The sequence below is a fragment of the Apium graveolens genome, chromosome 3 (assembly GCF_009905375.1).
Source record: "Apium graveolens cultivar Ventura chromosome 3, ASM990537v1, whole genome shotgun sequence".
NCBI classification, from domain to species: Eukaryota; Viridiplantae; Streptophyta; class Magnoliopsida; order Apiales; family Apiaceae; genus Apium; species Apium graveolens.
In genome coordinates this window covers 83,794,696-83,809,444 of record NC_133649.1, presented here as the reverse complement: position 1 = coordinate 83,809,444, position 14,749 = coordinate 83,794,696, and the positions used below count along the sequence as shown (strand labels likewise).

General features: G+C 35.9%; 1 protein-coding gene across 2 annotated transcripts; it reads left to right on the top strand.

Moving 5' to 3' along the window:
* The first annotated feature begins 1,528 nt into the window (after positions 1 to 1,528).
* Positions 1,529 to 14,447, top strand: LOC141712540 (uncharacterized). Of its 2 annotated transcripts, XM_074515513.1 has the most exons (16): positions 1,530 to 1,799; positions 1,927 to 1,970; positions 2,256 to 2,702; positions 2,905 to 2,998; positions 3,566 to 3,752; positions 3,834 to 4,092; positions 10,000 to 10,215; positions 10,305 to 10,391; positions 10,480 to 10,614; positions 11,329 to 11,442; positions 11,603 to 11,850; positions 11,952 to 12,032; positions 12,187 to 12,418; positions 12,945 to 13,043; positions 13,183 to 13,368; positions 13,895 to 14,447. In XM_074515513.1, exons 3-16 carry the CDS (start codon positions 2,358 to 2,360, stop codon positions 13,991 to 13,993), a joined length of 2,382 nt encoding a protein of 793 aa, XP_074371614.1. In that variant the 5' UTR covers positions 1,530 to 1,799; positions 1,927 to 1,970; positions 2,256 to 2,357; the 3' UTR covers positions 13,994 to 14,447. The 2 variants fall into 2 exon arrangements, with proteins under 2 accessions (XP_074371615.1, XP_074371614.1); XM_074515514.1 differs by lacking the exons at positions 10,000 to 10,215; positions 10,305 to 10,391; positions 10,480 to 10,614 and having other exon boundaries at positions 1,529 to 1,799.
* The last annotated feature ends 302 nt before the right edge of the window (positions 14,448 to 14,749 follow it).

Here is a 14,749-nt window from a genome sequence, read left to right as displayed (position 1 = left end):
AACATTGCTGTAGGTGGCTCTTTAACCACCCGCCGCAAAATTTTATATATGTTGGGGCTGGGCTGAACACCTCCCGCAATAGATTGTTTCATTGCGGCTAATGCAATGAAACATTGCTCTAGGTGGCTCTTTAACCATCCGCCGCAAAAATTTATATATGTTGGGGCTGGGCTGAACACCTCCCGCAATGACTATTGCGGGAGGGTTTTTATTATTATTTTGTTGTCATTTGTTTTTTTTAAATTAAAAATTATTTATAAAAAATATTTAATTCATCATAACTTCATTAAGGAGTACAAATGTGTTATTATACATAATTTTGACATATTTAAAATTTAAATTAAAATAGTTTGATTAGAATTTATTAAAAAAAGTTTTAGAGAAGACGACATCTTTCGATCAATAAACAATCATACTTGCAATACTCCATTCATACATTTCAGTTACTATCTTAGTTTTTATTTTTTTCATTAAAACTAATATTTTAATTATTTTTCCGATTATATATCTAATTTATTTTTAAATTTTTAACTCATTATACAATTGATAATAAATGGGAAATAGTAATAAAATTAGAAAATATAGAACAAATGGTTGTTAAAATTAATTATATATTTTCTAACTCTGTTATTATCGAAAAAAATTAATTCAGCAAAATATAATTTTTTGTTATTTTAGAAATTAAATAAAAACAGTAATCCTGCCGCATTATTTCATTGTGGTATCTATTTTCATTGTTCCCACAACGTCTCATTGCTAGAGGTCTGCTGCAATGAAACAATGCGGGGCACCAGGTGGTTAGTACAACCAGCGGGGATTGTGGACCAAAACCCTATATATATATATATATATATATAGTATCCATCAGTCTCCATAGATTGTTTATGGTGGGATACAGGAATCGACAAGCATTTTAAAACTCCGTAAAACATGATCTCTAAATAATTTTAAATATTTTTTCTTTTAAAAAAATATAATATTTAAATTTTTATACATAAATGCAAAATTCTAAAAATAAATTATAAAACTATATTTTATAATAATCTTAAAATGCGTGTCAAATATGATAAAAAAATATGTAAAAATCCAGTGGGATAGAGGGAGTAAGATTCTAAATATAAACTTTTTAAAAATGGAATTAGAGAATATTATATTTAAGAAGTAATTTTAAATGTTTTTTAGCTTATTTTTTAAAAATAATTATTTGAAAACATTATAATATTTATTATATAACTTTTAAATTAATATTTGAATCAATATTTTGATTTGAACCGGCCAGGGCATGATTGGAAATACATAAAGTGTATGTGGGTTTTTTAAAAAATTGGATTAAACTGGGATTTTGGAATAAAAAATATACAGCTCCCGAAGTCCCGGCATGGACCGAGTTGTCATTAAATCAACCACTTTTCGGAACTCAAACTTTCAAATTTACAAATACCTCTCTGATACGAGCACTCAATTAATCGTTTGAACTTACATTTTGAGTATACAAAATACTCCGGTTTGAGTAAAAGATTCGGCGGTAGTAAGGTACAAACGAATTGCGTTAGTATAGACAGAGGATAGTACAGACATTTCAACAACCATAATAGAAGAGGCTTTCAGTTCACTTAATTTGTCTTAATGTCTAAACACTTACTACTAGCCTTGGCGGCTTTGCATCATCTTTACCTCATTTGCCAGTTTCCCATGTATAACCATAGTCACCAGCTCTCCTCCAATTTTATTATACAAATATAGTTTAGTATCTGGACACGTTCGGGAAATCACAAGCGTCTCTCTTTCTCTTTGAATTGGTAATCTCTCTCTCTCTCTCTCCAATTATTTATCTCTAAACATGTAATATTACTGTACACGATCGTTTTCAAATGCATATTTTATATTGACCAAGTTTTACTATTTAATTGCAATTTGCATATGCAGGTCTTTGATTCCTGGAGAGCATCTTATGGATCTAAAGCAGTAAGGTTAGTCAATAATCCCTTCCCTTCCCTTCCCTTTCATTTATTTTTATATTTAATCATACACAATTCTCAGAAATAAAATTTGTAATCATAGCTGATTATACTTGTTTTACCTGCTTAATCACTTTCTCAACTAGAAATATGCTACTTTGACTACAATTTACGGGGCTAAGTAATTTTGTTTGTAAGCATTTTGTTCTTGTTCATTTGTATTACATGCAATGTAGCTGTCTTATTATAAACTTAGTAATTGGACTTTTTATGACTTTTGTTGTTGAAATTCTGCAGATAATAAGGGTTGACCGGAATCTGTTACTATGGAATAAAGGGTCCAGGGTCTGAATGTAGTGATTCTGATTTCGAGGTTTACTAGAGCAAGTGTTTTGAGATATGTTCTCTCTTCAGAAATGGAAGTGTTCGTGGTCTTATGTGGCTACAATTGCTTCGATTGTGGCTTTAGTTTCTTTGCTCGATTTGTTATTGTTTCACGGGGTGTCTTATTCGACCTATTTAGGATCTACCCAAGTTAGAAACTCGTGTATGTACGTAAATTGTTCAACTGAAGGAGGAACTGATCAACTTATGCGAAATTCACCACCATTAATTGATTTAAATGCTCAGTTTCCTGCTGATTTGCACAAAGCAGTGGTCTACAATGGCGCTCCGTGGAAGGCTGAGATTGGCCGTTGGTTATCTGGTTGTAATTCAAATGCTACTGCGTTGAAGATTTCCGAGGTTCTAATAGTTTTGAATTACTATTATTTTTGTAATTTTTCTGTTCTTAGTAAGTTGATCTTGTCCAATGGGGAATTTCTTTAAACCCCAACATATTTGTATGTAACTATGTATAACATGGGAAGATGAAGGAAAGGTTAACCAACATGATGCTTTTTGACATTGTACCGGTTCCCTCATATTTAACGTTTTTTTTTATCAGGGTATTAGTGGCAAGAGCTGTGAAAACAATTGTAGTGGGCAAGGGATATGTAATCATGCGTTGGGTCAATGTCGCTGCTTTCATGGATTTATCGGTTAGTATTCCTTTTAACTTTGGATCTTCACTTTTTTAGTTCTTTTCCAACAGTCACTTTCTTAGTAAGAAAGATCAGTAGATGCCGTACATGATTTATTGAGATGGCTAAATTTTCTGATTTCGGTGCAACTACAATGTTATGTAGTTTGACTGTAGGAAGTTATACATTTGGACAAATTCATTTACATTTACATTTATTTTTTCTCCCAGCCTTGTGAATTCAATTTTTTACCCCTGTATTGCTTACTATCTAAGCCAATTGGTATCAAAGCTTTTAAGTAATCTGCCACGAAAGCTTTTAAGTAATCTGCCACGTCTAACGGCAAAGTGTAAGGAAGTCAGTTCATTAATGTCGAGCATTATTGATACTTTTCATAAATCTGGATATTTTATATACTACTCTCTTGTTTCACAAAAGCTTACTACCCTGTTGTTTCACAAAAGCTTACTACTCTTTTGTTTCACAAAAGCTGACTTGATTGTTCTTATAGAAGTAAAAATATTTGTCTGCTGATTGATTAAGTGAAAAACTCTTGATGTATATTATAATGTTTACAAACCACAGGAGAAGGATGCACAGATAGAGTTCAGTTAAGCTGCAATTATCCAGCATCAGATGAGGAACCATATGGACGGTGGGTTGTCTCAATATGCCCAGCTTACTGTGACACAACAAGAGCAATGTGCTTCTGCGGGGAAGGCACAAAGTACCCAACTCGTCCAGTTGCTGAGGCATGTGGGTTTCAAGTGAAGTAAGAATATTACTTATACATTACCTTCTGTCTGAGGTAGTGTCTGAGCTTGCTCTTTCTGACATGTTACATATCTTTCAGCTTACCCGCTGAACCTGGGGCCCCTGCACTAACTAATTGGTCGAGAGCTGATTTAGATAATATCTTCACGACAAATGCTAGCAAACCTGGCTGGTGTAATGTGGATCCAGTGGAAGTCTATAATCATAAGATGAAGTTCAAAACGGACTGTGACTGTAAGTATGATGGTCTATGGGGAGCATTCTGTGAAGTACCTGTGTCATGCACTTGTATCAATCAATGCTCCGGTCATGGATATTGTCGTGGTGGATTTTGCCAGGTAGCTAAGACGTATCTTATACTAAAGATATCCGTGTCTTTTAAAATTAAAGACATAATTCTTTTCAATGATATTTTTCCTTGCATTGCAATAGGAAATTACTTGTTACAGAGAAAGCAAGCGGTAAGGGATTAAGGGGTTATACAAAAATTCTTTGGAAAAAGGCAGTAAGCAAAATAATACTGCTAAAAATTGAAATAGAATCATAACTTAAAATATGCTGGACCCTTCGTGGAGTTTAAAATATTACACCAGGAATATCAAACCAAGCTATTAGACTGATAAACAGTAATAGAAAAAGAGAATGTAAACCAGCGACAAATTCCCGTCTCTGACTTTTCTAATAATTTTCTGGCTACCTTGGTTGCAGCAACTGATACTTAAATAGGAAAATGGATAGCTATTGCAAGGAAATAACGGTTAGCTTCCGTGACATGTGGGATATGTCCTGATTCATAATATCCTATTATAAAAAGCAAATACAAATCATTAAGGATAACATCTAAATAATTTCCTTACCATCTGAAGCTTTGTGAGATGTATTGAGAAATGCTTCATCTCTTATGAGAGGCTGAATACAGACATATATACAATAGTTCCTATACATCAGTGCCTTGACAGGCTCCTCAAAATCAGGATCTAAATGATTACAAATCTTTCCTAATATAATTAATCTATATCACAGGTAACTAATCTCCTAGGAATAAATTCGACAGCAAGATACAACTAATTATATGCCTAGATTGATTTTCAACACTCCCCCTAAAGCTAGGCGATATATGTTTTCCAAACCAAGCATAGTACTTAGTTCATTAAGATTGCGTCGAAACAAAGCCTTAGTCAAGATGTCTGCTGCTTGTTGTTTAGATGGAACATAATTGAGTGAAATTATCTTGCTCTCAATCTTCTCATTGATGACATGCCTGTCGATCTCTACATGCTTAGTTCGATCATGATGGACTGGATTTTTGGCAATTGCAATCGCGGATTGATTGTCACACATGATCTTGATTGAAGTTCCAATCCTAAGATCTTTAAGTAATCTTCGTAACCATATTCCTTCACATATGCCTAAGGCTAAAGCACGAAACTCAGCCTCCGCACTACTGCGTGCCACCACTTTCTGTTTTTTACTGCGCCAAGTCACTAGATTTCCCCAAATAAATGAGCAATACCCAGATGTAGATTTACGGTCGAAAGGAGAACCAGCCCAATCTGCATAATCTGCATCAGTATAAACTTTCAAGGACTGGTCTGCTGATTTTCTGAACATAAGTCCTTTACCAGGATCTTTCTTCAAGTATTTAAGGATGCGGTTTACTGCCTCCATGTGATTTACTGACGGGTTGGCAAGAAATTGACTTACAATGCTAATAGCAAAACTTATATCAGGACGCGCATGAGTTAAATATATTAGCTTACCTACTAGGCGTTGGTATCGTCCTTTGTCAGCTGCTAGTTCATCAGTTCGAGTACATTAATTTGGTGTTAGGATCCATAGGAGTTTCAACAGGTTTGCACCCAATCTTTCCCGTCTCACGTAGGAGATCTAGGGTATACTTGCGTTGAGATACTGAGATTCCTTGACTGCTTCGTGCCACTTCCATTCCAAGAAAATATTTCAAAAAACCCAAGTCTTTAATCTCAAATTTCTGGGATAGTAGCATCTTAAGCCTCTCTATTTCTTCTCCATGATTCCCTAGTGAGAATTATGTCATCAACATATACAATTAGAACCACGATTCTTCCATCCTGTAAAGTGTTTGAGAAATAAAGTATCATCAGCTTGTGTTTTGGAGTATCCATCAAATATAAGGACCTTGGCAAACTTATCAAACCATGATCTCGAAGACTGTCTAAGTCCGTATATAGTTTTTCTCAGCCTGCAAACTTTGCAAACTTTACCTTGTGTATATTCAGTCTCAAAGCTACAAGGTATATCCATATAAACTTCCTCCACTAGGTCTCCGTTTAAAAAAGCATTTTTGACGTCAAGCTGGAATAATGACCAATCCTTGTTGACTGCGATGGATAATAGTAACTCAAATTGTGTTAAGCTTTGCCACAGGAGCAAAGGTCTCCTGATAATCAATTCCATATGTCTGCGTAAACCCTTTAGCCACTAATCGAGCTTTATATCTATCCACACTTCCATCTGCCTTTTGTTTGACTGAGAATATCCATTTACAACCTATTGTCCTCTTTCCAGGAGGTAATGTTGTTAATACCCATGTGCCATTTGTTTCAAGTGCATTATACTCTTCTAAGGTTGCCTTGTGCCACTCTGGAATCTCTAGGGCCTCATAAACTGATTTAGGTATGGTAATCTTGTCTAAGGATGTCACAAATGCCTGAAATTTTGGAGACAAATTGTTGTAGGATATAAAACTGCGAAGTGGATGTTGAGTGCATGATCGAACCCCTTTTCTTTGTGCAATAGGAAGATCCAACTCCGGGTCAAAACCTGGACTTGATTGAGTAATCTGTAGACAACCTGAAACTGATTTTGAATCAGTACTTACCTCATTTTGTACATTTTCGGGTTCGACTTGGCATATAGGAGTTTCTTGACCTTGCAGATTTTGTACGGGTATGTCACGGGTTTTCCTTCTTTCATAAACTTTTATAGCATCATTAGGAAGAAGGAGATGTTTAGGATATGCAACTGGAGATTGATCGATAACGGAATTTGATGGAGACATATGTTTGTCCAGATCTGAATTTGGAACCAAAGTTGGGGTTGGAACCGAAGTTGGAATAGCAGGAGAATATATATTGGAGGACTGTGATACCAGATTTGGTTCAATAATTGATGACCAATCCCAATTCTGAAATTCATTTTTGTTGCTCTCCCCCTGAATTCCAGAATTGGAGTAAAATGGAATATTTTCAAAGAAAGTAACATCCATTGTATTATAAAATTTTATAGTAGCAGGAGAGAAACACTTGTAACCTTTTTGATTGGCTGAATATCCGAGGAGGATACACTTCAATGCACGAGCATCAAGTTTGCTACGAAATTGAGAATGAACGTGAACAAAAGCAGTGCAACCGAATAGTTTGAAAGGAAATTGTGACATTAAATGTGAGTTGGGATATAGACCTTGAAACATTTGTATGGGTGATCTAAAGTTGAGAACACGAGAAGGCATACGATTGATCAAATATGTTGCAGTGAGAATGGCCTCACCCCAGAATTTCTTTGGAACATTGGATTGAAATAGCAAAGATCGGGCAACCTCAAGTACATGACGATTTTTTCGTTCCGCCACACCGTTTTGTTGTGGTGTGTCGACACAAGAACTCTGTTGAACAATTCCATGGGATCTAAGATAAGGACCAAGGCTTGAATTAAAAAAGTCTTTGGCATTGTCGGTTTTAAGGATTTGAATATTCGTCTTGAATTGATTTTGAATCATGGCATGAAAATTTGGAAATATGTGTTTTGTTTCAGATTTTTCTTTCATCAAAAAAGTCCAACAAAGTCGAGTATGGTCATCAACTAACAATAAAAACCATCGAGCACCAGTCATACTAGGGATACGGAATGGCCCCCAAATGTCATCGTGAATAAGAGAAAAAGGGTGACTTGGTTTGTATGATCTTGGTGAATATGTGTTTCGAGTGTGCTTTGCAAATTGACAGACTTCACAATGAAACAAATGCGGATTTTTATTGATGAATAAAGATGGATACAAACGTTTCAGATACATAAAATTAGGATGACCTAGGCGAAAATGCCACATCATAATCTCACTTTCTTTATTCGATGGACTGACAGACTTGAAACTATGACTCAGTGAACCTTGATGACTGGCTGAATGGATTGAAGGAGTATTGATATCTAAGACATAAAGGCCCGCACGAAAATCAGCAGTGCCAATCATTCTCCCCGAGCTCAAGTCCTGAAAAATACAAGAAGAAGAAAGGAACTTAGTGGTACAATTGAGATCATGATTCAGTTTACTAACAGATATAAGATTGCAATCAAGTTCAGGTACAAATAAGACTGCATTGAGAGTAAGAGTATTTGAGAGACAAACGGTTCCTGTTCCGACCACTTTGGTGCGGGTACCATTAGCAATACATACTGTTTGAAGGCTGGTACAAGGGGAGTAAGTTGTGAAAAATGATCGGTCACCTGTCATATGGTCGGAGGCTCCCGAATCTACAATCCAAGATGATGAGGATGACTTGGCTCCATGAAGTGCAGAACTGTTGGAGGTTTGAGTATGATAGTTTCCCTTCTGATGAGTTGCTGAAGAACTTCTAATTGTTCCTTACTAAAAGGAGCAGAATTACTATGTTGAGATGCCCCAGAAATAACAACATTTCCCCTTGCCTCGCGATCCTTGTTTGGCTTCCAATCAGCAGGCTTTCCGTGCAATTTCCAGCATGTTTCCTTTAAATGTCCTGGTCTTCGACAATGATCACACCAAGGGCGACCTTTTCTGCTCCTATTCTCATTGTAGTTCTGAGAATTACTCCGAACAACAAAAGCACCTGAATCTAGATGAGCATCCTTGATTGTTGTAAAAGCTGGGATTTCAGGAATCGAAGAAGCTTGATGGCCCAACATAACCCGCTTGCGGCTCTCTTCTCTACGCACTTCTGAAAAAACTTCCCGCAGATTTGGTAGAGGCTTAGTACCAAGAATTCTACCCCTTACTTCATCGAGGGATTTGTCAAGCCCCATCAAAAATTTGAAGACCCGTTTGGTCTCCGCGATCTTCTTAAAATATGCACGATCTTCAGCACACTTCCATTCATGGATCTCAAATAAGTCTAGTTGTTGCCAGTAACGAGTAAGAGTTGTAAAATAGATCGTCACCGTGTTTTCTCCTTGACGAAGATCTTGAAGAGTACTCTCCACCTGAAAAAGCTCTGTTGTGTTTTCGCTGCTTGAGAATGTTTCTTTTGCTGCTTCCCATATATCTTTTGTTGTGGTGTACAACAAAAAATTTTCTCCAATCTCAGTTGTCATGGAACTAATTAACCAGGACATAACCAGGTTGTTTTCTGCCCTCCACGTTCTGTATTCAGCATCCTTCGAATCTGGTTTCTGTATATCACCAGTAAGATATTCATCTTTGCCTCGTCCGCTTATGAACATCATCATTGACTGAGACCATTGCAGGTAGTTATGGCCATTTAGTTTGTGAGAGGTGATTGGGACGAGGTTCGTTTCTGTGGTAAGTTGAGAGGATGTGAGCCTGTTAGAAGAGGGAGTAGACATAGATGAATTCCCGGAGGTTTGATCGGATTCACCCATAAAGAGCTCACTTCAGTAATGATAAGGATATGAGTATTAGGTTGACAAGAGAGAAAGGCTGGGTTCTTTTAACCTACAGCTCTGATACCATGAAGCTTTGTGAGATGTACTGAGAAATGCTTCATCTCTTATGAGAGGCTGAATACAGACATATATACAATAGTTCCTATACATCAGTGCCTTGACAGGCTCCTCAAAATCAGGATCTAAATGATTACAAATCTTTCCTAATATAATTAATCTATATCACAGGTAACTAATCTCCTAGGAATAAATTCGACAGCAAGATACAACTAATTATATGCCTAGATTGATTTTCAACACCATCTATTAGCCATCTCTACTTATTAAAGGTCGTATCTCAAATCGTGACACAAACTAGTCATTTTGGAGTTGTTTGTTCGTATTGAGACAACTAGTGATTTGGGGTACAATTTTACAACTATTGCATTGATTTGTCAAATATAGCACCCTCCAAGTTCCCCAATTAGACAGGAAATTAGGGAGAAATTATAACATATTTATAAAGTACTTCGTAGAATAAATAAGAAGCGTTGATTGTTGAAATGTTTCATTATTGAAAGTTACATCGTTAGTCACATAAAATAATTACTAGCTACAATGGGTTTTTTCAGTGTGACCAAGGGTGGTATGGTGCAGATTGTAGTATCCCGTCAGCTTTAGCTTCAATTGGCAAGTGGCCTCAATGGCTTCGACCAGCTCAGGTCAATATTCCTGACCATACACAAGTTACTGGGGATCTTGACAATATCACTGCTGTGGTGGAAAAGAAAAGGCCATTAATATATGTTTACGATTTACCACCAGAATTCAACAGTTTACTACTGGAGGTCAGAATGCTTACCACAAGTCACTCCTGATGCCTTTCCGTTTATAAAGCAAGTTCTCCATGTATTCGACCACTCTATTGGCATTGCAGGGACGACATTTCAAGCTTGAGTGTGTTAACAGAATCTATGATGACGTGAATAATACCTTATGGACAAATAATCTCTATGGCTCACAGGTTATCATTTCTTGAAAGTCTTATCATGTTAATGTCAAAGTCAAACTAATGGAAGCTTATTCTGGTTTTGATTTGGTTTCTTCTCCAGATGGCACTTTATGAACAATTACTAGCCAGTCCATACAGAACAATTAATGGAGAAGAAGCAGATTATTTTTTTGTCCCGGTTCTTGATTCGTGTATCATAACTCGTGCCGACGATGCACCCCATTTAAGCATGCAGGTATAGTATTTTGCAATATTAACATTAAACAAAAATGTTAATTATTCCTTTCTAGGCATACCTAATGACTCAGAGGCTGTTTGGCTGATCTTATCCTACCCATCAAAAAAATTCTTAATATACTGCTAAAATCTATATGGTTGCATGTATGGTCCACTGAAGCATCTGACAGATTTAGATCCGGATACAGGTGCTTATTTACTTAATTAGCCTTGTACAATTAACTCCATGAAGTGTTCAATCATGAATAAAATTGTTGTCTCGGATCTTTGTCAGTTGGATTTAGAAAGTAATGGGGTCACAGAATTTACAGTTGTCAAGTCTCGGGCAATTTCATTATGGATTTAGGTATTGGACTATTTGGTAGATTTTCCTCATCCAGGTCCTCGTAAAGCTTGTAGAAACGTGCTTTCACAAGGCTGGGAGCCTATAGACAGCTAGGGCGTGAGATTTAGTACTGGAAGGGATTATGGATAAGTTAAAAGTAGATTTTGACGTGGTTCATTGCTGCCCTAATATAAGAGATCACTAGTTTAGTACACCAAAATATTTGATCCTCATATCTAGGTTGCAGCTAAGGTCCAATTAGTCTATTATATCGTTTCTGTTATATACAAAGTCAAAATAATGCATGCTTACAGACCATGTATTTGGATAATTTACATTTAACAAGGGCCTACATCTGGACATTTTATTCATTACTTTATGTTTCAGGAACACAGGGGCTTAAGGAGCTCTTTGACATTGGAGTTCTATAAGAATGCATATAATCACCTTGTCGACCAATATCCTTACTGGAACCGCTCATTAGGAAGAGATCACATATGGGTATGATTGGTCCCCATTGGTTCCATTGTAAAGGCAATCTTGGGTGTCAGATTTACTTTGAATATGTGTGTGTGTGTATATATATATATACTTGACCATGATATTATATATGTGATTGTGAGTAAATTGCTAAGTAAATTGTTGTTATACGTAAATGCAGTCTTTTTCATGGGATGAAGGTGCTTGTTATGCTCCAAAGGAGATATGGAACAGTATGATGCTGGTCCACTGGGGTAATACAAATTCAAAGCACAATCATTCAACAACAGCATATTGGGCTGACAACTGGGATAACATATCACCTGACAGAAGAGGAGACCATCCGTGTTTCGATCCAGATAAAGATCTAGTACTTCCTGCATGGAAGAGTCCCAATTTGGATTCTCTGAAATTAAAACTTTGGTCTTGGTATGTACTTTCTGAACCATGATGTTGGTTGGGCATTTACTTTGATTGTCAGATTAATATATGTACTTTTCTTTACTGATTCCCGTTGATGGTACATGCAGGCCTCGTGAGAAGCGAAAAATGCTTTTCTACTTCAATGGCAATTTAGGACCAGCATATGAAAATGGAAGACCAGAAACTACGTAAGTGAAGTAAAAATTTGAAGTAAGAAGGGCTAATATAGTACATAGGAGAGTCGAATACTTGTCAGTCAGATATCCTAGCAATCTAGCTAGGAATATAATTTTTCAATTTAACCTGAGTAAATATTTTAACAGTTTTTCTGTGCTTGTGTAGATATAGTATGGGTATCAGGCAAAAAGTAGCAGAAGAGTTTGGTTCAGTCCCTAATAAAGAAGGGAATCTAGGAAGACAACATGCAGATGATGTGACTGTAACTCCTATGCGGTCTGATAATTATCATGAAGATTTGGCTAGTTCTGTTTTTTGCGGGGTTATGCCTGGGGATGGGTGGAGTGGTCGAATGGAAGACAGCATTTTACAAGGTTGCATCCCTGTCATCATTCAGGTAACCTGAAGTTCATGTTTTCTTGCCTGTCAAATTCAGTTTAAGAGCCATCTTTCCAGCTACTTCCAAATTTGATGGTTTGGAAAAATATATGACTGCTTAGTCCTCAAAATTAATGGATAGTTTAATAAATAATAGAGGGGTGCAGTTTGAACATATGTATGCAAAAAACTCGACTATCTATTGCTTATTAACACTGATCGGAACTATTGATTTCAAAAGATCTATTCATGTTTGGACAGTTTTTGTTAAAATACTACTCCCTGTCCCGTTTTAGTCGTCCCTTTTGAAAAAAAAAATTGTCCTTCTCTTATTTCAAGACGATTTGTTTTTGAGATTTTTCCAAAGAATACCCTTCTACTACTATTTCCAATGTTTGACTAATATACACATGCTAACAACTCATCTTTATTTAATGCAGTTATTATAAGTGAGCAAGGAAACATATTATCCAACTGACATTTTCTTTTCAATTTTTTCAAAAGGGATAGAGACTTACTTATTTAATTTGCTTCCATGTCTTCAGGATGGGATCTTCCTGCCATATGAGAATGTGCTCAACTATAAAAGCTTTTCTGTTCGGATAAAGGAAGATGAAATACCAAGCATGATGAACGTTCTCCGGGTAAATTATTGACAGTATTAACAATTTGAGGAAAAGATAACTTTTATCATGAAAATCTCAGATTGGTGGATTAAGTTTATATTTTTTCTAATCAAAAGTCCGGCAGAAATCAAAATTTTGTTCTCTTCACCTTCTACAGGGAATTAACGATACAGAAATAGATTTCATGCTGGAAAATGTAAAGAAGATCTGGCAGAGATTCTTATATCGTGATTCTATGTTGCTCGAGGCTGAGAGGCAGAAAACTGTGTTTGGGCATGTAGAAGCTTGGGCTAAAGAATTGTCACAACTAAAGGAAGATGATGTCTTCGCGACACTTATTCAGGTACTTTTCCGAGAGAAAACTGTCATTGTAAATAAACTAATCTTGCAGACATGTTGCTTTCACTACATACTCGTAGGGTATTACATTTGGTGAGAACTGTTGATAGCAACACATATCGCATATAGTATAGTGACTGCAGACAGTGTCCTTAAAAGGAGTGCATTTAGATGTGTTAAATTGCACTTCTCATTGACTAACTCCAAGATCAAAAGTTTTTTTTTGAAATGAATTTATGAAAGTCTTTAGGCCACATGCATTTATAGGTCACTGGTGAGAAAATCAGGACTAGCACTTGTCGATAAAAATTGTAGTGTCACTAATTCTAAAGAAAAAACTGGTGGTGAACTACTGAACTTCATTACTATATTCTGTGAAATATTATGCTTCATCCTTTAAAACAACAGAGTCATGTATTTACTAACTAACTAATGTTGGTTAATTCATGTGCTTGTGATAGCAATTTAATTCCTCCAATTGATAGTAGATGTACCATTTTAACTGTTTTTTTTTGTTTTTTTGATGCAAGGTTTTGCATTATAAATTACATAATGAGCCTTGGAGGCAACAATTTGTATATGGGAAGAAGGAATTTGGAGTACCCAAAGAATGCTTGATCAACACATAGTAAGGAACATATAACACAGTACCACCAAAGTGAAGAAATAACACCATACACCAACTTGAAGAAATTGTAAAGGCTGAATAGGCTCTTGACATTGAAAGTAGAAAACCACACAAGTGTAGCTTTCCGGCGCCTATATTCAGCGCCTATATTCAGCGGATACCAATTGACGAAAGAGCCTGCAGGACTGTAGAGGAAGAAGAAGCGTCTATTTCATCAGCAGCTGCACCAAAATTCACTAATTGTTTCCCCATTTTTTGTAACAAAATATAGGAAAACTGTGCAGTTTTTGCTTTTTGAGTCTGACCATTTTTGCGATTATACGGAAAACATCACTGAGGTAATTATAAAAATCAGACAACCTATTATATAGTGAAAGATTGAACGCATGTCGTGTTCTTTTTTTCATTCATTTCAGTTTGGTTAAAAAAAATGTAGAAAGTTACTTGTTATATAATCTAGAAAAGGAGTCTTATTTACTTGTAAGGAAGAATGGTAATTATACAGTGGATTTATGGATTGGGGAATCTATAGATTCTGGAATTTATCCTCTGTTGATTTACTAACTCAAAGGTAAAAAAACAACCCCAAATGTCATCAGATTATAAATATTCTGTTGGGTTCAGGAGAGATGGTGTGTTTTAAAGAACCTCTATTTATTTTTTGACTTTTTAATTTTATATTATAAATTAACTTAGAGATTAATAGCACACATATTCATCCTTTCTTTACTCATCTTCGAAAAAGTTAGAGAAAAAA

Bases quoted from the DNA above. Each gene is read 5' to 3' on its own strand.
- LOC141712540 (XM_074515513.1), top strand. From the start codon at position 2,358: ATGTTCTCTCTTCAGAAATGGAAGTGTTCGTGGTCTTATGTGGCTACA. The intron at 2,703-2,904 runs GTTCTAATAGTT...TTTTTTTATCAG, and splicing joins CTGCGTTGAAGATTTCCGAG to GGTATTAGTGGCAAGAGCTG. The intron at 13,369-13,894 runs GTACTTTTCCGA...TTTTGATGCAAG, and splicing joins TCTTCGCGACACTTATTCAG to GTTTTGCATTATAAATTACA.